Source organism: Cucurbita pepo, chromosome LG03 (assembly GCF_002806865.2).
Source record: "Cucurbita pepo subsp. pepo cultivar mu-cu-16 chromosome LG03, ASM280686v2, whole genome shotgun sequence".
NCBI classification, from domain to species: domain Eukaryota; kingdom Viridiplantae; phylum Streptophyta; class Magnoliopsida; order Cucurbitales; family Cucurbitaceae; genus Cucurbita; species Cucurbita pepo.
In genome coordinates, this window is record NC_036640.1 from 9,228,311 (window position 1) to 9,249,491 (window position 21,181).

A 21,181-nucleotide genomic window follows, 5' to 3' on the forward strand; every position below is an offset into this window, starting at 1 on the left:
AATTTTAATTAAATAATTTGAAAATTATTCAATTTATTGTTTAAAAAATCTATAATAAACATAAATTCATANAAAAAAAAAAAAAAAAAAAAAAAAAAAAAAAAAACATTATAGAATCGATGGAAGCTTGGAATTTATTTTTGTAATATTTACACATTACTATTTGATTTTTATTTATTTATTTATTCTTAGAGAAAGATTTCATTCTATCCTGGAAATTTATAATTATTTATAGAGTATAAACTATCTCAATGCTTAAATAATTTTACCAAAAAAAATTAATTTTCAAATTCACATAAATTATAAAATATATAAACACTTACATCACATGTGAGTAATTGCCAATATATATAAATTAAAATTTATGTTTATTTTTTTATTTTAGACACCAATAATATATTTATTTATACATTAAAAATTAGTATAAAACTAAATCATAAGAATAGCATTTCATTAAATTTTATTTTTTATATATTAAAATAAAACTAAAAATTTCACTTATTGGCACGTGCTAATCGTGAGAAACGAGAAATAAATTTGTAATTTTGGGTGTGTAAATCCCATTTTTAGAATAAATATTAAAAAAAATAATAAATATGTTTTTGAGTTCCATTAAATAATAAGAATTAATTATTTTTCTCCATAATATCAAATTCGTTACATCATAAATAAGAAAAAAATAAATATTTGTAAGAAGCAAAACTCTAACGTTACAATTTGGTAGATATATTATTTTTAAATGTCCACATTTAATGCCTATATTTTAAATAATTCTTAAAATTAATATATGACTTTTAAATAAAATTATTAGTTATAATATTGTTTTTCCACCAAATTCAATAAAAAAAAAATAATTTTAAATTAATAATTTGGATTAAATTTTACTATGGTAAATTATATCAATTTTTAAGCTAAACTTTTAATTTCAAACATAATTAACTTAGAGAACACGCGTATCCTAGTAAAAATAGATAATTTTTTTTTTATTTATATTTATGTACAAAAATTTATTTTACTGAAATTAACTAGTTTATAAGGATTTTTCTTTTATTAAAATTAGTGAGTAATTTAGCTGAAATTTAAAATCACATTAATTAAATTTAGAGTATTAATCAAATTTGTATGTTTTTCACACGTGCCACATATTTTCACTCGTGTCAAATCATTTTGCTTTGCCCCCATCCATCGCTTCTTACTCTTGACCAGTTCCGCGTTTCTCCTATTTCCAAAAGCATAGAAACTGAAGAGCAAGAGAGTGAAGAAAGGAAGAGCCAAATTCGCCGTCCTAGGGGTGCGACCTGAGATCATAGTCGGAGAAATCACCGATTTCAATCTACGATGTGGAGGAGATTGCTCGCTTCGCAGCTCAAATCCCTCAAATCTCTTCCCTCATCATCGACGCCCGCATCCGCTCCGTTAGGATGCATTTCCAAAGCCACTCGACTCGGTGCTGCTTCTCATGTTTCTCCTTCCGCGCCTGTCTCGCTCTTCGCTCGCTATTACGCCTCTGATTCTGGTAGATCTTGCTGTTTTATTTTGATTTTATAGTATGTCTCTGTATGTATGAAGAATCTATGATACGATTGCGAATCTGGAATTGGTCGTTTGGTTGTTAATCGATTAGAATGTATACGCGTTGAATGTTATGTATTGTACAGTCTGTGTCACTGTATGTGTGAATCTACTATTGGTCTCGTGGTTATTTATTAATTAGAATGTATACTCGTGGATTGTTAGTGTTTTACAGTCTGTTTCGCTGTATGTGTGAATCTATAATATGAGCACGAATGTGGTCATGATGTCCTGTGTTTAAATTTATTTTTTTAGCTGGTACTGGTGTGAAGAAGGTAGAGGATGTAATGCCAATCGCAACCGGACACGAGCGTGAAGAGCTTGAAGCTTCGCTTCAGGTGAAATTTATTGTATTTCTTGATTACCTGGATCTCTTTCCGCTGCGGGTTCCTTTCCCCCACCCCATTTTATGATGTGAAATCTACCGGACTAAGGAATAGTTTAAAATTTATACCTTAATTTATCTATTCATTTTCATTTTCGAACCGAGTCTGGTATTGTAATTTTCAGTTTCGGAAAGGCAGGTCAAAATATATAGATTCATTGATCGATTCATTTTCATTTTCAAACTCTCTGGCTTATGTTAATATTTTGATAGGCTGGCCTCTGATGGATGTATTTCTCATTTGGATGTGAGTCTCATTTCGGTTCGGTTAACCTTTGCAGGGAAAGGACATCCTTGACATAAACCATCCTGTTGGCCCTTTTGGAACTAAGGTTGGTGTAGTTTGCGATTAATTTTATCTTCTCTTGTTTTCGTTTGTTGGAAGTAACTCAGATGCTTTAGCTTTTATCAAGGTTCATTCCATGTAGCTTTCAAGGCATGACGAGACAGCAATATTTAATGAGTTTATTACTTTCACTTGAATTTAAGCTGCAGTTTTGTTATGCTATCAGGATATCTTCTCTGGTTAAAATATTTCATTGAGGTCTCAGACACCCAAGATATTTGAAAAGTGATTGTTCTGAATTTTTGTTTCCAGTCCTTTTTCCTTTTCCTCTTCTGATTATCCATTCCATATATTTCTTTCATGCTCCATGGCATATCATAACTTAATATTGCAGTATAATTAACAATACCTAGGAAAGTTCTATTTTCTTTTAAAATATTTTTTAAGAATCCAAGCTTTGATTCAGAAGAATGAAAGAAAGAACATATAAAAGCAAACAGTAAAAGAAAGAACATTAAGACCATACAAACAAGCTATGTCCACAAAGAAAAAAACTCCAATTCAAAATAATCAAATAAAGCAAATTATACAGATAGGTCAAGGAACAGGACACTAAGATAAGGAGTTCTTTCCTCTTTATCGAACGGAAAATCTCCCCAACTGGTTTGAATTAGGAAAGAAGTTAAAATGCTAAATGCTATGACTTTGTGCTACATTTAGAAGCAAGAAAATATGCAAGTTCCTTAATATCTGTCTCATCTCTAACATTCTCTCTAAGATTTTATTGTTCTGCACTAGCCTGCTAACCTAAATCAAATCTGGAGAATAAAGTCATTCAAAGAATTTTAGGCTTCCTTTTAAGGCTATAACCAACAATCTTAGGCTTCCTTTTGCATCTTGAATCAAGTCTGTTCCTTTTGAACCATTTTAATTTTGTCTGGTTTAGGTGGTTTTTTGTTTTGGAAAGTTAAACGCTTGTGGTTGGCTGCAAAAACCGTCTCTTTTGTTTCCTTTCTCTGAAGTCTGAACTTTAAACTGTTGATCAATTGTGTCAAAGCACATGAATTGGCGCTTGAAATTCTCAGTGTTGTGATCTTTCCATAATTTTTGGGTCAGTTCCTCCTTCACTTCGATGTTTTTTCGGGTACTTCAAAAGATATGCAATCTCTCTGTAGTTTGGATATGCTTTGAAGATAACCAATCAATGACAGAATGCCTTTTCATTTTGGATATGTTAGTTTCAACTCGTTGTGCAGTTTGATTAGAAAATTTTCAACTCAATTTGTAACTAGTCAATGGCGGAATGCCTTTTGGTTTTGGACATATCAGTTTCAACTGTTTGCACAATTTGGTTAGAAACTTTTCACCTCGTTTGGAAGTTAATTTTGTAATTGGACAGTTGTTTGAGGAAATAATCTTATCATATCTTGTTGTTTTAAGAATGTGTCAAGAAGTGGCCACATCGGTTGAGGGGCCTGGGTGTCAAACCTTAGCTCAGACCTTTGGTTGAAAGACTTCTCCTTAGTGTCTTTAAAAGTTGGAATATAAGTGCATGAAGTAAGGTTTCTCTCCTAATCTTTGATGCACCAAGATTAGCATATAGAATCCTTAACATTAAAGGGTGAATGAAACTGAAGTCGAGAGTTCGGAAAACTCTCTGACTGAAGCACCAATACTCAATTTACATTAAAAAAAATGTCCGGAAAACTCTACCTATCTGTTGGATCGTTATGACAACCCTAGAAGGGGGTGAATAGGGTGTAAAAAAAAAATATTTTAGTCTGCTTAATTTTACAAATGATCACACTTTTTTAGAGCAATTAAAAATGTCAATTAACACGAGAAGTACAAAAATAATAATACGATTCAAAACAATAAAAAATTATGAAAAACTTAGTGATTGAAAAGGCATAACAAACAAAAATTATGCTTAATTTTTGTTTTAGTCATAACTTCTTCGTTTTAGCTCCAATTGAGTTATTCCAAAGGTGTTGGAATCGTTATTCCAAGCTCTACACTATGGACACTTCAAAACACTAAAATTATTAGTAATTAGGAGCATGTTATCATCAAAATATTAATTAATTAATTTGAGATTTAGAGCCGAAAAGTCAACACCATTGTCAATTAGAGATGGAACAGTTCAAGAAGAGGTTTAGTGGATTTTCCATCTTTTTTTCTGGAAAGAATGGTTACATTGTTTAAAACAAAGAGGAGAGATCCTTCTCTAAACACAATCATATTGTATACCCTTGGAAGAAAGCTGACTAAAGATATACCTTGCAATTTTTAGGAAGTTTGGGTCTGCAAAACCTTTTTTATATAACTCCAAGATAATAGAGGGTTTTTTTATAATAAACAGAGGGAACTGAAAAGGCACTTGAATTGGAAGTTTGAACTCTTGGAATCCTGGTTTAAGGAGACATGAAGACCGTTCAACATGATAATAAGAATGATTCTCTCTTCGACTTCTCTATGTTGCTGTTCTTTCTGTTATCTTGAAATGCAACTTTTGATAATGAATAAAGATTAGCCTCATCCTGTAAGTCTTAATTCAACGATACAACCGCCTACATTGCACTGAAGGTAGTGTTTATGTCATAAGCTATTCTACCAAATACCCTACCAAAATCTGACTGAAGCACTCTTACCCAATTGGAACAAGAGACTTGTAATTATTTAGCACTAGAGCAAGCTTATGACTGTCGTCCACCATCATGGGCCTTTAGTGGAAGAATAGGAGCATCCCTTTATGAATTGCCTATTGCACTGCTTCATATTTGCGACCAATCACTATCTGCCAAATATCTTCCCTGGGAGATTTTCATAACCAATTGTGAGGAAGGTTAATGTTTTTCCTTTTGATATTTGTTATGTTTAAACCTTCATTCATAAGAGTGACCAGTGACCACATCAATCTAACTAGGTGATTACTCCTTTAGTCATTGGAACCTTCCCAAAAGGAATTCCTTATGTCTTTCTCTAAAATTCCATCTCTTCAGAGGGAATGTGTTAGAGACTGAAAGAAAGTATTAAGGGAGGTTGGTGAGGATTTTCTTTTTCTTTATCAAAAGATGTCTTGTTGTCTCTCCTATCTCGACAGGCACAATAATTCTTCAGTTAATATAATTGTTGTTTTCTATGAGGCCATTGATGATATCTGGTTAACATCACTGAAGGTTGAAGAGACTGAGAACTCCAGCAGATTTTCTTTGCGAAATTACCATGAATATAAATGCCTTGATTTTCACTATCCTGCTGATAGAACATCAACTTTGGAGAAAGAAATTTTAGGATGAGGAATCTTCTCCCTTCCCAATATTTTATTGTCTTGTTTCTCATTTGAAAATAGTGTTGTTTTAGTGCATCTGTGATACAGTATGCTAAGCAGATCTATGGTGCATTGCTGCCATCTAAGTGGGGTTTTGCTGAGGTTCCTCCCTTGTTATTAAATTTCTGTTTAGTTCGTACAAGTCTATGACTTTGACTATTCACTTTTATGTTCTTATAAATAAAAAAAACACTTTCATGTAGTTATTGATTTCCTGATCAGTTTTGTAATTATCTAAGGCTTTTCTTTTCTTCTATATGAGAAAAGGCTGTAACTTTCTTTGCGTTTTATGGGGTATGTGCTTCACACGTAGAAATACTGTGTTAGGGTATGTGAATGAAAGAGAGATTTTCTTGCATGACTTATTTCTGGGAGAAATCTTATACTTTTTATTTCTTTAGGAAGCACCTGCAGTTATCAAGTCATATTATGATGAAAGATTAGTTGGATGTCCTGGAGGTGAAGGCGGTGGGTACTCGCAATCTCTCCTTTTCCATGCTTTTTCATAATTTTTGTGCGAGTCTGACAAAATGTTACATAGGCAAATTCTGTGTTCTTCTATTACACATAAGAATTTCAATCTTCTGATGCATACTTTTCAATTGTAGAGGATGAGCATGATGTTGTCTGGTTTCGGCTGAGGAAAGACGTGCCACATGAATGCCCTGTGTGCTCACAGTACTTTGTGGTGAGTATTTATTTTAATTTATTATGTTTTGTTGACATGGTAGAAAGCTGGATATTTTTCCCCATTGTGGGTGGGTGGGGGCAAACTCTGCAACCTTACCTAATTTTCACGATAGTAAAAGGTTGGCATTCTTCAACCAGCATATGCCGAAGTATAGCTCCATTGGAAGGAAAGGACACAATAGTGAAAATACTAAAATGTCAATACCATAACTGTGAAAAGTGTTTTTTAACTAATCTTGCAAATAGTTTTCAATTTCTTTTTTGATATTTGTTGCCCACTTAACCAAAAATGCTTAGATCGAAAGATTGTTTTTTTGAGAAATAAATTATTGAAATATTTTCATATGCGCATGCGCGCACACATATATATATGTACAAGTGTTCCACTAGTAAACCTACTCTAATATGGCCTTGCAACAATAGGGATTAGAATCTCTCTATCTGTCTCTCTTCCATGTTATCCCACTTTCTCCTTTGATGGAATGGGCTATTGGTGTCTAAAATTACTTAGCAGAATTTTCCTAATCGTAACTTGTGTTCGCAGCTGGAAGTGGTGGGACCTGGAGGATCGCCGGATGGTTTTGGAGATGATGACCACCACCATTGATTGCAAGCATGCCCTTCTCGAAAATAAACCTTTGGCTTTTAGAAGAGACAAATCCCACAATATGCTGCAGTTCTTATTTAAAGCTGTGTTTTGTTTGTTTTCTGATGGTCCTTGTTTTTTTTGTTCTCCTTCAGCAACAAAGGGAATCTTAGTTGTTTCCGAGTCAGTTAGACATTGGCAAGTCATCTGCTAGAAGTTCGGGTTGCTTTTTCTTTTTTAGCTTTTCTTCTATGCATATCCAAATAATTGGAGGCATTTCAATTCTTTTCTATTACCTTCCAACCAAACCCATTAATCCTGGAAAGTTATTTCAAGAACTTCCAAAAAATAAATTGATTCAGGAACCGTTAAATGGCTGTATGGGAGTGGGTTTAGGTAAAATTCCTTGCCACTTCTATTGCAAATCTTAAACTTTTCATACTTGCCCATTGATCTTCTTGATGTTATTATGGTGCATCAAAGTCCTCTTATGATTCTCTTAGAGAACTTTGTGATGCTGTCGCGTAGTTGGGACTAAGGAGATGAAGAAACTATTAGCCAATATAATGAACAGGAGAAGTCCCAAGTCATCTGATTCTTTTGGTGTTGAAAAATGTATGTTGAACTTTCTGGATAAAAATCAATCAAATTGAATGTCGGATTTTTTACGCAATCAAATTCCTTTTGATGGCTCATAATTGCAAATTTTAAGAAGAAAAATCATTAAGTTTGAAATTTCCATCCCAAGATTCATTGAATGTCACTTTAGAAACGACGCAAAAAATTCTCTCGACTTTCTAGAAAATGGATTACTGTTTCAAAATGTGAACTCAAAAGGGAAAAGAATCCAGATATAGTAACACAGAAATTTCTTTATTTTAATCTTTGATTAAGGAATTATATTTAATAAAATTGGATATATATATTTTTTACAAAGCTCATTTTTTTCCCCATAAAATAAGGAAATTAATTATGGGGAAAAAAATAAAACATAAAAACAAATGGAAAAGACCCAACTTTTCAATCTCATAGAAGATGTTTCCAAATTGGTCGGTTCAACCATATGAACACATTGAACACATTTTCGGATCTTTAATATTATGCAAAATTTAACACTGTTGGATTAAAGTCCCACATTCGGCTCCTCGTTTAATTCTTTCGAAGTCATTCGAGAATCTCCTCCCCTCTTCCATTCCGTCCCGAAGAGTGACCGGGACCAATTCAGTCACGTTTTCATTCATTTGGAATCTGGGCTCTTCTACGTCATTTTTATTTACTTATTTTTTCCTTTCTTTTTTTCTTCTTTTTTTATTCCCTTCGATCATTCATTAATTTAATACTATCTCCATGAGTATTTTCTAGAAATATTATTTACTCTCTTTAATATATATATATATATATATATATATATATATATATATATATATATTTATTTATATTTAGTATTTAGTATTGTCTAAAAATTATATATCCTACCTAATAAATGAAAAGAATGAAATTATTTCATGTTTAAATTATAACATTTTCAATTTTATAATTTACTTGTTTTCTTTTATACTTGGTGTTAAAGTAGAAAACGTTTCATCTGTTCCTGAATACCTTCTTTCAAAAGGGCTTCCGCTTCAGGGATGAATGTCTTGGTGGAAGATATTATTTCTTAAAACTGAGGTTTATTCGTTTTTACGAAAGTACGTAACTCAACGAGAAATTTTGGGAAGCCCAAAGCAAAACCATGATAGTTTATCTGACAATATCATATCATTATGGAGAATCGTGTTCACTTGGAAAATACCACATAAACTCTCTCTCTCTCTCTCTACACACATATATCACACATGGAATAACCTTTCCCAAATCACTATCTTTAAATCACTATCTTTGAATAAATGGAACACCGACTTAGGTATGCAAAGCACGTGGGAAGAATATTTGAACCAACCAACCTAATTATATAGTTTTACATTATTCTAAATGACTAAAAGTGTGAACACTAGTAAGGGGATGGGAATATAAAAATTTAGCATAAAAAACTATGTTTGTATAAGAGGGATGGGAAGAGAGAGATTTTTACATAATTTCATGAACCAATGTTACCTAAAATAACCAACAAATAAGAACATCAGCTTTTGAGAAAATTAGGCGTTGGATGGCACGCCCAAGCACCAATAGGGCCTTTGCTTTTTGGACTATATATGGAGTTCAAATGCTATGATTCCTAATCAAATAGGGTGGGAGAGAAATGGGAACCCTACACAATTATCGTAAGATATTAGTTTTAGAATTTGAGTTTTCGGGTATTTTAACATGGTATTGACGTAATGAGTATGGTGTTTAGGGTCGTGCTTATCTTGTCATCCCTCTCGCTTTTTTATTCTCATTAGGTTTACCTTGTTTACGGGTCGACCTCATGACAGCAAGAAAAGCTGATCTTGTACTATACTCTGAAGATATCTTATATATTTTGTTAAGTTATATATAAGTGGACTTTCAAAATATTCATTTTAATTTTTGAACTTTCAATATTCGATTTTAATTCAACTTTAAATATTTTTATTTAAATATTAACAAACGAACAACTAGTGTTCACGTATGTGTATTAGACTATTAATACGATCATGATTTCAAGCTAAAAGTTCAAGACAGTAGAAAAATAAAATAACATGATTGTTTAAATGAACATGTTTTTCTGAATAATTTAATTTAAAGATATTTATTTCATATTAATTTATATATTTAGGTTATGCATTTTAAAAAACCTTTAATAAATCTCCGAACTTTTAATTTTAGAATAACTCTCTCGATTTTAAAAGTATTAAATTAAATTCATTAATTTTTTAAGGTTGGGTGTTGACTTTAAAAATGTTAAATTATTTTTATTTTTATTTTGCATGTAAAGACTTTAAAAATATTAAATTATCAATATTTTATGTTGCTAAAGTCTTCAAAAATGTTAAACTATTAATTTTTTTACCTTAAAAATATTAAATTATTAATATTTTATGTTGCTGAAGACTTTAAAAATGTTAAATTATTATTATTTATTTATTTATTTTTGCATGTATAGACTTTAAAAATATTAAATTATTAATATTTTAGTTTGCATGTAAAGAATTAAAAATATTAAATTATAAATGTTTTTTTTAGTCCACTCAAATTGTGGATATTATAATTTTAGTAATCTACAGTTCTAAAACGAATTTCATATTATTTTTTCGATTTCTTTGTTTTGACGTTCATAAATACCCTTTTCTTTTGTCGGTTTAGATAATCATTTGTCTTGTATCTAATAATTAATATTTTCTTATCTTTTGATAACGTACGATATTCATTTATGTTATGCTCGAGAAGTTGTTTATTCTAAGAATCTTGCTGACTTTGTTGGGATTTAGATGTAGACCAGCATTAAGGTTAGCTCGTTGTTGTCTGCTCAACAACTTTCTATGTATACAATGATCTTTGTTAAGGTTAGTTTGGTCGAGAACTTCTGAGTATTGTGTGAAGATAGTTTGATGGCTACAATGTAAAGGTCACGTTAAACAGAAATTTAGATTGAAACTTCTAACATAGGGTAGTCAACGCTTTTATTCAAACCATGATTGATGAACCTAGAAGCTTGGCTAGACAACTAGTTGACTCCTTTTCACAAAGCCTTGTGATCGTTGAACCGATGTTGTGTCGTTCAATCCCCTTTGAGCGTAGCTCAATGTTATTGGATATTGCGTTGGATTATCGATTGTATGATGGTTTCATTGGTGGGTCTCAACGATAGAGCTCGTTGAACGTACCTATGATTGACCCGAAATTAATCTAACCCATATTATTATTGTATTGATAGATTCTAGATCTTGAGAATTGGAGCAAAGTTGTCTAGCAACTTTGGTGAGGAAATTTGTTGAGTCATTTTTGGTGAGTTTTCATAGATAATGGATCCAACGATTGTACCTTAGTTCTATTATTATTTTGTGGGGGATTACACGTTATGTGCACGGGTAATTAGGTACCAAGAACATCGAAAAAGAGTGATCTAGGTCATCTTATGGATTAACCTCACTTTTATTATGTAGTTTCGTAAGAGGAATCAGAATATTTTTTTTGGCCATTAAGAATTGTCCATGGACGAGAACTGGTCACCAGCATACAGGCAACTGGTCACTGTCTCTATGTGTTAGTCAAAGTCGAGCTAGATGATCTTGATCTAGGAAAGGTCACGAGACACTGACCCATTTTAAAAATAAAATTGGTCCCTTAATTTTGTTTCTTATTGCTATATGCATGTATGCATATCTAATCCTTACAAAATATTTTTAATACTTATCATTTTTTTTAAATGATTTTAAAATAAAGACATTACAAACAAAAACAAGATTCACGTTCGTTTGTGAATATAGTTTGACTCCGACAAGCCATTTAAGTCAAGGTGACTTGGCTGGCTGGCTGCCCGAGTTTTTGTTTATTTTTCTCTACTTACTTTTAAAAAAATACATGATAAAATTTCTTGCTACTTTAATATATATATATTTTGTTGAGAGAATAGTAATTTATTTAGGGGAATTTAAGTTGATAGTCCCAACACCTTATGGCACGAGCTAACGACAACCATGCACCACCTGTGTCGACGTTACCGAAGGCAACCCTCTTTTTAAAGAGGATTCGCGGCATGTCAAGCCCTGGTAAGGTTATTCACTTTGCATCGAATTAAACCACATGCTCCACCGCTTGTGCAGGCCCCATCAATTCCTTTGAGTTTCATTCTTGCAAACGTACTCCCCAGGCGGGATACTTAACACGTTAGCTACAGCACTACACGAGTCGATACGCACAGTACCTAGTATCTATCGTTTCGTCTCTCAATGTCAGTATCAGCCCAACAGAGTGCTTTAAAAATAAAATCAAATGAAAAAAAAAAATCTAAAAAATTAATTTTTACCATAAATTTATTAGGTTGTATCAATTTATACCAAAAATTTAAATTTCATGAATTTAAACGTGTTGCAATCTTTTACCTTCATATACCCATTAATTCGAATAAAATAAAGTCTTTCACTTTCTATTCAAGTGCCAACGGTTCGACTTATCATACTTTTTGTTTTTTCTTTTTTTGGCGAGAAACAACTAAGAGAAATATTACCTTCCAATTCAAAAAACGAGTAAAACCTCTTTTGACAGCTCAATCCTCACCATAAGAATTTGTATGTCAATCTTGCCTAAAAATTTCTGAACGTGATCAATCAAGCCCCATGTTTTAGTAGATGATAGACGATGACCCTTCTTTTCTCTTGTTCTTCTAAATTTAATTTTGGCACGGAGTTATGTAATCAGGACATTTTCTTTGTAATTTATTTTTTTCTATAAATTCAAAATTCTTTACCAAAATTGTATATATTTTATAATTCAAATTTGTATTTTATTAGAGCATTAATTTTGTAATATTTTTAAAGTTTAAAGCCAAGATTCCTACATTTAGAGTTAAAAATAATACAAAAATTTATTTATTTTTTCCCTCTAATTTTAATGTACAACAAATGAATTAATAGGTCACAATTTTTGAAGAACGCAGCGTTTTAATTGGCCAGCTTGAGAGTGTACGGTTACAAGAATTTGTTACGTCGCAGAGAATCAAAACTCATGATTCTCGCGGGTCTTTTTAAAGACGTCGCTCGGAAACTTGACTGCCTAGTCCTTCACTAATCACAACTACAAGACGCCAATTGAATCACAACCACTGCAATTCCTTCGCTGTAAAACTGCACAATCTCCGGCAAGTTTTCCGGCATTATTTTCCGATGAAACGCCCTCTCTTTTCCTTTATCATTGCTCACTTGCATGTAGCTATTATGTTGTTATACTTTTCATGTTTTTTTTTTTTTTTCTTCCATATGAGCAGCTTTGTGTTGTAATGTACATCTAAGCATAGTTTGTGATTCTGTTCGTTATGAATCGGATTTGTTTTTCCCCTGTTCTGGTCGAAGAGTCGCTTGGGATTAATATGTTTGGTTTTTATGGAAAACTGAATAGGCAATTGGAATTTGAGCATTTGAGATTTGTGTGTGTGTTCACGTCTTTCTGCTATGGTGTGATTTTATCAAGAAACGAAAGAATCTCACTATCGCGGATAATTTATTTCGTATTTCTCTCCATTTACGGATGGAGTTCAGTACTGACTGCAATCCGAGCTTCTTGTAGTCGTATTTTTATGCTCCTATTCAGTGTTTGTGTTCCTAAATGCACTTTTACCTCTTCAATACAGAAATGGAGAATCTCAGGACTCCATTTAGGGGTATTGTGGATGATATCAGAGGAAGAAAAGCCTGTTATAAGCAAGATTGGGTTGATGGTCGACTTTCAGGAATCGGGTAATTTGTGAAGACTTTTATTATTATGAGTATTTGATTCAGCTCTGTTTAACTCGCGTTTGATGCTGCTTTTTAATTAATTTCCAGTTTTCTTTTGATGGTTTGGCAGAATTTTGGCCCCAACTGCCTACGTTTTTTTCGCTTCTGCACTTCCTGTCATTGCTTTCGGTGCGCAACTGAGCCGAGATACAGGTTGGTTAAATTTTGATTAATTGTTCTACACTATGTAAACCTTGCTGACCCATATCTTTTACGTAAAATCAGAACTAAAAATAGAGAAAAAGGATGGCTAAACTAGAACCTTTTACTTTCTGATCATTGTATCCTTGATAGAAATACCAATCACAGAGAATTCTAATATTGAAGCTGCATCATCCAAACTAAATATTGGTGAAAATTAAAGATTCTTGTCTGTTCATAATTAAAAGAATTATTAAAAAAAAAAAAAAAATCGTTCTTTTACAGTTCTTTCAGAATCTAAAAGTATATTTGGAAAAAGGTTTCTTAAAATTGCTTTATTATGATTTATTGTATCCGTTAGCTTACATATATTGCGTGAAGGAAAAAGAAAGAAGTAATTTTTGGAAAAGGCAGTTTGCTATGAAAACATCTTAAACCACAGGTAGTTTCACATTTTTAAGCTTTAGCGTTGTTAACCATGCATCCATTATATCATATAATCTAATCATTTGAAAAACTTAAAAAAACAAAAAGTGTTCCCAATTTTCTATAACAAATGAAATGAAATGAAACAAAAAGTGTTCACAGAATATTTGACCTCTTTCTAAATTTTTGTAATTTACTATCATCCATGTGGAATGTGGACTGCTTACTTTGGTATATTGATTATTGTTCCATAGATGGAAGCTTGAGTGCAGTAGAAACATTGGCTTCCACAGCCATTTGCGGCATCCTTCATTCAATTCTTGGTGGGCAGCCTCTCCTAATTGTAGGTGTTGCAGAACCTACAATTATTATGTATACCTATTTGTACAATTTTAGCAAGGATAGGAAAGATATAGGGGGAGAACTCTTCTTGGCTTGGGCCGGATGGTAAGCTGCCAATTTTTTAACTACAGATGTAAAGGCTTCGGTATGGCAGAATATTGACTTTTGTTCTACAGGGTTTGTGTCTGGACAGCCCTCTTGCTGTTTCTTCTTGCTATATTCAATGCTTCCAGACTAATCAACAGATTTACAAGGATTGCAGGGGAGCTTTTTGGCATGTTAATCTCCGTTCTGTTCATTCAAGAAGCTATTAAGGTGTGTTTAAGTAGGAAGGGAATTTACCCTTTTTTATTACTCAAGTTGTAGTTAGATTGAGGTAGGTAGTTTAAAACTCATTGGATGATAAAATATGAATTGTCAATATTTATTCGTTATTATTAATTCTTTTTTATGGTGTAAATTTCAAATTCTTAATTCTTACATTCTACAGTGATCCACGAAGATAATACTTTATGAGTTGAAACTTTGAATTTACAATATAGTTTTATATGTAATAATAATAATAATTTTCCACTGATGGCTCAGTTTTGAATCATTCAGGGAGTGTTGAGTGAATTTGAAGTTCCCCATGCTGAGGATAAAAGTTTAGAGAAATATCAATTTCATTGGCTTTACACGAATGGATTACTGGGAATCATATTTACTTTTGGCCTTCTCTATACTGCCTTGAAGAGCAGAAAGGCAAGATCATGGTTGTATGGGACAGGTTTGTCAATGCAATGCAGATTGATTCTCTTGAGCAATTACTCCGATGAACGTTCTAAGCATACTGATAAACTCTCACTGTGTCCCATAGGCTGGCTAAGGAGTTTCATTGCAGACTACGGAGTTCCTCTGATGGTTCTAGTATGGACTGCACTATCATTTGCTGTACCAAGCAAAGTCCCCTCTGGAGTTCCTAGAAGACTTCAAAGTCCTTTGGCATGGCAATCTACTTCTCTGCACCATTGGACAGTTGTCATGGTAACGCCTCTGCCCTTTGCATTTTAGTCTGAGGTCTGTAGTATGGTTTACCTTGAAGAGACTTGTAAAAGGTATTTTTATATGAACTCATATTTCTTCCTTAGTGAAAGCTAATAGTTCTTGTTTCTTACAGGACATGGGGAAGATACCTCCTGCATACATTTTTGCTGCCTTCATTCCTGCTGTAATGATTGCAGGACTTTATTTTTTTGATCATAGTGTTGCATCTCAGCTGGCACAGCAAAAGGAGTTTAATCTCAAGAACCCTTCTGCATACCACCATGACATCCTGTTGCTGGGATTTATGGTAATTTCTACATGAAACTGCTGGTAAGTGACTGTCATCAAGTTCCAAGATAAACTAACTCTATGTAATGGAAAATAATTTCAGACGTTGCTTTGCGGGTTAATCGGGCTTCCTCCTTCGAATGGGGTTTTGCCACAGTCCCCCATGCACACCAAGTGTCTTGCAACTCTCAGAAGGCGTGTAAGTCTTCAATTACCAAGGAGTGAAATGTGGCAAGTACTTTACTTATGTTTAGTCATATTAGATGCTTAGTTTTACTTATCATGGATTGTAGTTGATGCGAAGGAAGATGGTAGAAAGTGCAAAGGAAGGCATAAAAAGGAAAGCTAGTGATTCCGAAATCTACGGTCAAATGCAAGCTGTGTTCTTAGAAATGGAGAGCAGCCCAATTGTATGTCTTTTGGTTGTCAAACATGAAATTGCTCTTTAACTTCTTATTACTGACAGCGACAGCAATTGTTTATCCTTTATCACTTCTCAAATCTGAACTTGATTGCTGGAAAATGTTAGCGAATAACATTCTGATCCTTTATGGTGTTGGGCAGACAACATCAGTAGTCAAAGAGCTGGAAGATTTGAAGGAGGCAATCATGAAAGGTGATACTAATCATGAAAACACAAAGGATACATTTGACCCAGAGAAGCATATTGATGCTTATCTTCCTGTTCGAGTGAACGAGCAAAGATTGAGCAATCTGCTGCAATCACTTCTGGTGGCAGCATCAGTATTTGCTTTACCAGCAATAAAGAAGATACCAACATCAGTTCTCTGGGGATATTTCGCGTACATGGCCATCGACAGTCTACCTGGAAACCAATTTTGGGAAAGGATTTTACTTCTCTTTGTAATGCCTAGTCGACGTTACAAGTAAGCTTTTCGTACCCACTTAGACATATACAGTTTTGACTTATGACTTGCTAATCCACTACTCTTTCAACTTCCATTATGGTTTTTCTTAATTATGATTCACTTATTGTTGCCTAGTCTTACCTTTCTTTAGTTAGTGGTATTGATTTTTCTTATCATGAGCTATTTGATTTTCTTAAACAGCTAACTTCTGTTGTGGTTGTCGATATTTTCTCTTTTTCCAGGGTCCTAGAAGGCTTTCATGCTTCCTTTGTGGAGTCTGTGCCATTCAAATACATAGCCGCATTCACTCTATTTCAATTTGTGTATTTTCTCATTTGTTATGGAGTGACTTGGATCCCCATAGCTGGAGTGTTGTTTCCTTTGCCTTTCTTCCTCCTCATTGGCATAAGACATCGCATCCTTCCCAAGCTACTCCAACCCCGTTATTTGCAGGAGCTCGACGCAGCTGAGTATGAAGAACTAACCGGTACTCCGACTGTCTCGCTTAGCCTTTCTATCAAGGTACATAAGATCCATCCTCTATATCATAGTTTATAGTCCCTAAAACTTCTATATTTCTGCATAAAATGCTGGCTTATTTTTTTTTCTTTGATAGGAAATGAATACCACTCAAATGGTTAATAATGAAGATAAAGTTGAAATATGTGATGCTGAACTACTAGATGAGTTGACAACCCACAGAGGGGAGTTGAAGGTTAGAGCTAAAAGCTTCAACGAGGATAGACAGGGTCAGGTATAAAATACAGAAACTTCCTATCTCTTTCAAAGATCAAAATTGTTAGCAATCGATGAAGAAGTAGGCACTCAATTGGATGATACTTCACAATCATGTATGCTTTCCTTTTGCAGATCCATCCCGACTAAGGCATTGGCGATGACAAATACTAAAGTTGACTTAAAGTGATACAAAAATCATGTGGGTATGTATCTATCCCCTTGTGATGGTATTGGAAAATGAAGGTTAAGTAGGAAGGATTTTATAGAAGCTTATAGGAACTTCCTTCTAAAGATTGATGGCTAATACAAGAAATCTACTGTTATCTTTTCATATAAGAACAATTTGTAATCCAAGCTTGTAGTAGTTGGTTATCAAATACATGAATGGGTTTGCTACTGTTTCAAGGTTGATCCACATATATATATATATATATATATATATATATATATTTTTTTTTTTTTTTCATTTAATGATAATTGATTATACATATTAGGAAATAACGACCCTTAGTAATGATATGACTATGTATGGTTTATTTGATGTATCTACTTCCATGTATGTAAATTTGATGACCATCATGAATGGTATGACTCAAGAGACACTAGGAGTTGAAATATTTTATATAGTATGTCTGAGAGATCATGATTATGTATGTTAACCTCATAGAGAATGTATCTCATGATAATATTGGAAGTAGTATGTGTCATCCTATGTACGTTGAGCATGGATTACTTATTCGTACATATGAAAATGATTTTGAGTTCTATTTATTTTTGTGGTTCGGTTGCACAAGAGTGCATTGGCCTACATTTTGGTTTAGAGTTCATATGTTGACATCAACTCCAATACCTATGTTGCTGTCGTCTCGAACAATAATTTTACAATCGATGAGTCACCTACCTTATTAAAAACAATGCATAGATAAGAATTGAAAAACTTTATTTAGGTTTTTGTAATATAAGTGATTTATATATCTCATTTATCTTTTTGAACGATAAATAATGAATGAACGTGAATGTTAATTAATTATACATAATTCTAATAACAATATTTTTTATTTTTTATTTTTTTTATTTTTTTGGAATTGGAAGTTGATGGACCACACAGTAACATATTACCTAAACAAAACATACATTATTACATTATTAGAAAAGTAATTCTTTAAGCGTCTAAGTAGGAAGATTCCTAACATCCATGACGTGGAAGTAATGGGGAGCTCTCAATAATAATAATAATAATTATTATATTTTCTTTTCTTTTGAGTTGGCAAAAATTCAAATATTATATGTATATCTAGACCGACCTATATGAAGTTATTTTTATTTTTGTTTGTCGACATAAACACAGCCACAACTGTCATCTATTTTTAGAGTTACCAGTTAACTAAGCTAGCGATTGAATAAAAGAAAATAGACTTATTGGAACAAAATTGGTTTAAAAAGATTTTAAAAAAGAAATAATTTAAAAATAGAGTTTAGTACTAATTTTGGGATAATGGTGGAGGAACATAGAAGAGATACCTATCTAAGAAAAAAACTAAAATGGAAACTTTTAAACAAAATAGAATCATTTTCCCCCATTAAAATATTTATTTAAACCCAAACCAAAATTTTGAAAAATATAATAATATTGTACTAATTTATTCCTTTCCTTTTTCCTCCAATTATTTAATATTTCCCTTTAATTCTAATTTAAATTACGTTGCAATTAGGTTAGTTTAATTTAAACACCAAACCCCAACCAAAATAAGTTCATTATTTAGGTAATCAATACCTTAAGATTCCTTTTTCCAAAGGTTCCTTTTTCTTTCTATTTTCAAAACCTAAGGTCCTTTACAATGATATAATATTGTCCACTTTGCATAAGCCCTCATGATTTTGTTTTTAGTTTACTCAAAACACCTCGTACCAATGAACATGTATTCCTTATAAACTCATGATCAACCCCTTAATTAGCCGACGTGGAGATTCCTCTCCCAACAATCCTCAATCGATCTAAATGTATGATACATAATAAATAGTAAAATTATAAGTTTAGTTTAAGAACTTTCATACTTGTATCACGTAGGGTCCATACACAAGATCCCTGAAATTTCAATGTTGTTTAATAGTCCCTGAACGTTAAAAAGTGTCTAATAACTTCCTAAACTTTCAATATTGTTTTGAGTCAATAAGTCCTAAAACTTTCGACTCAGACTTTTTCAACATTTTTTAAAAATCACAAATATGTCGACAAAATTTAAAGTCAAGAATCCATTAGCAGAATCCATTACGCAGAAAGTTCATGAACAAACTTGTAATTGATTATTGAAAAGCAGAAAACATTATCAAAGTACTCAGCTGTGGTTCACAAATGTCTAGTCCATGAATTTGCACCTGCTTCTTGCCTATATTATGCTTTCAATCTACCTAGTCTAGCAAGATGATGAAGTGAATATAAAAAGAAGATTATTAGAGTTGATGTTGTTATAAAAACCTGTTAAGATTCCATCTTTTTGGTTCTAAAATGCATACAACTTTTCTTATTAAGCTCAAATGCTCATAATACCCAATCAGACAAATAGAACAAGAACGAGAACAAGAACCAGAACTATTTTAATGTCCAACAAAGAATAGTGCCAACAGCATATGGTGTTTCTTGTTTAAAAAAACAATGAGCCCACAATTAAGCACAGACCAATTATATAATCAAGTTGGATTATCTCTCCATTTTAAAGGGTGGGTGGTGGAGGAAGAGGAGGAGGAGGAGTTGACAAACAAAAAGGTTGAACTTTCCATAAAGGAAGGAAAAGAGCCCAAACATTGACCAACACACAAAAGTGTAGATTCTTCTTTGCCATGCACTCACAAGTTGCCTTTTATTTTGAAACAGGTAGTTCAAGCTAAAGCTCTCAAAATCAGAGCATTTTTCATAGCCAAATGTCAGGCTTTTCCTCTTTCATACCAAGCTTGCATTCATTTGCAACTGAACTAATTCTGAAAAACAGAAATGGAAATTCTTGACAGCCCGACTGCAATGGCTAACATAACAATGAATCTCAGGGAAGAAGATAAGAAAAGAAAGAAAGAAAGAAGGAAGGCTCCAACCCCACCACTACTCTTGAATCAGTAAAGCCACAAAAGGGGGGGCGTGGGGGGGGAGGGGGTGTTGGAAGGGATAGGAATGAAGATAATATTAAGAGAGATATCTGATCCCAAGATGCCTACACTGTAGAGTTGAAGTTTTCATCATTTTGGGCCTGACTAAAAGTTAGTGGTGTAAAATTGACTGAGACCTTCTACCTAACCTCTGTGTAGCCACTAAGTGGTGAGCGTGTCCTCAAACTCATCTTCTTCAGCTGTAGAATCTATTCCTCACACCCAAAATTTTCTATTCCTTATTGCTGCTATCAGACCCTCCATCAGAAACTCATCCAAAATGATCCTCAAAAGTTTCAACAAAGCAGTGGAAGTGTAGAGTTTAAACGGTTCATAAAGAATAAATGAAAAGCTTCTTGTGAGATCCCACGTCAATTGGAGAGGAGAACGAAACATCTAAAGGGTGTGGAAATCTCTCCCTAGCAGACGCGTTTTAAAAACCATGAGAAAGCCCAAAGAAGACAATATCTGCTAGCGGTGGGCTTGGGCTGTTACACTTCTGTTCTCACTGGACTTTGAAGTTAGGTAGAAGTAGTAGAGGAGCATATTTCCAAGTAAAATGATGTTCTTGTGGGTAAGTAAAGAAGTAGATTGAGTGANCAAAGAAGACAATATCTGCTAGCGGTGGGCTTGGGCTGTTACACTTCTGTTCTCACTGGACTTTGAAGTTAGGTAGAAGTAGTAGAGGAGCATATTTCCAAGTAAAATGATGTTCTTGTGGGTAAGTAAAGAAGTAGATTGAGTGATTAGAAGAATTGGGTAATATGGAAAACTTTGATTTGGTAACCATATTGGGGAGAATGATGTTGACGAGTTTTTGTGTCGTGAAGTTTTGCTAAAGATTTAGCAAATCTATAGGCTGTAGAACAAGTACTTTTGTCTCCCTCCATGAGCCTCAGATAAGAATGGATCATTTAAGCTCTGTTTTTCAGCTACATAATCATATCAATCAATAAAAACAAGAAGATCACAAT

The 21,181-nt window shown here is 33.1% G+C and overlaps 2 protein-coding genes across 2 annotated transcripts; both read left to right on the plus strand.

The window, feature by feature from the left end:
* Window positions 1-1,186: 1,186 nt before the first annotated feature.
* LOC111791355 (cytochrome c oxidase subunit 5b-1, mitochondrial-like) lies at window positions 1,187-7,223 on the plus strand. Its single transcript, XM_023672649.1, has 6 exons — window positions 1,187-1,516; window positions 1,828-1,910; window positions 2,239-2,289; window positions 5,976-6,042; window positions 6,183-6,262; window positions 6,809-7,223. The coding sequence occupies exons 1-6, from the start codon at window positions 1,339-1,341 to the stop codon at window positions 6,869-6,871; spliced, it is 522 nt and encodes a 173-aa protein (XP_023528417.1). The 5' UTR covers window positions 1,187-1,338; the 3' UTR covers window positions 6,872-7,223.
* A 5,283-nt stretch (window positions 7,224-12,506) lies between these two features.
* LOC111790152 (boron transporter 4-like) lies at window positions 12,507-17,474 on the plus strand. The gene is made up of 14 exons (XM_023670987.1): window positions 12,507-12,608; window positions 13,098-13,203; window positions 13,313-13,395; window positions 14,064-14,256; window positions 14,328-14,466; window positions 14,752-14,917; window positions 15,008-15,174; window positions 15,308-15,481; window positions 15,566-15,661; window positions 15,756-15,872; window positions 16,027-16,349; window positions 16,574-16,853; window positions 16,948-17,085; window positions 17,202-17,474. Exons 2-14 carry the CDS (start codon window positions 13,100-13,102, stop codon window positions 17,214-17,216), a joined length of 1,995 nt encoding a protein of 664 aa, XP_023526755.1. The 5' UTR covers window positions 12,507-12,608; window positions 13,098-13,099; the 3' UTR covers window positions 17,217-17,474.
* Window positions 17,475-21,181: the final 3,707 nt, after the last annotated feature.

What these genes read in the sequence shown, in the direction of transcription:
- LOC111790152 (XM_023670987.1), top strand. Translation starts at nt 13,100, where the DNA reads ATGGAGAATCTCAGGACTCCATTTAGGGGTATTGTGGATGATATCAGA. An exon ending in GCAACTGAGCCGAGATACAG is followed by an intron (nt 13,396 to 14,063) that starts GTTGGTTAAATT and finishes ATTGTTCCATAG; the next exon opens with ATGGAAGCTTGAGTGCAGTA. An exon ending in TCATTCAAGAAGCTATTAAG is followed by an intron (nt 14,467 to 14,751) that starts GTGTGTTTAAGT and finishes TGAATCATTCAG; the next exon opens with GGAGTGTTGAGTGAATTTGA.
- LOC111791355 (XM_023672649.1), top strand. Translation starts at nt 1,339, where the DNA reads ATGTGGAGGAGATTGCTCGCTTCGCAGCTCAAATCCCTCAAATCTCTT. An exon ending in CTATTACGCCTCTGATTCTG is followed by an intron (nt 1,517 to 1,827) that starts GTAGATCTTGCT and finishes TTATTTTTTTAG; the next exon opens with CTGGTACTGGTGTGAAGAAG. An exon ending in TGTGCTCACAGTACTTTGTG is followed by an intron (nt 6,263 to 6,808) that starts GTGAGTATTTAT and finishes TTGTGTTCGCAG; the next exon opens with CTGGAAGTGGTGGGACCTGG.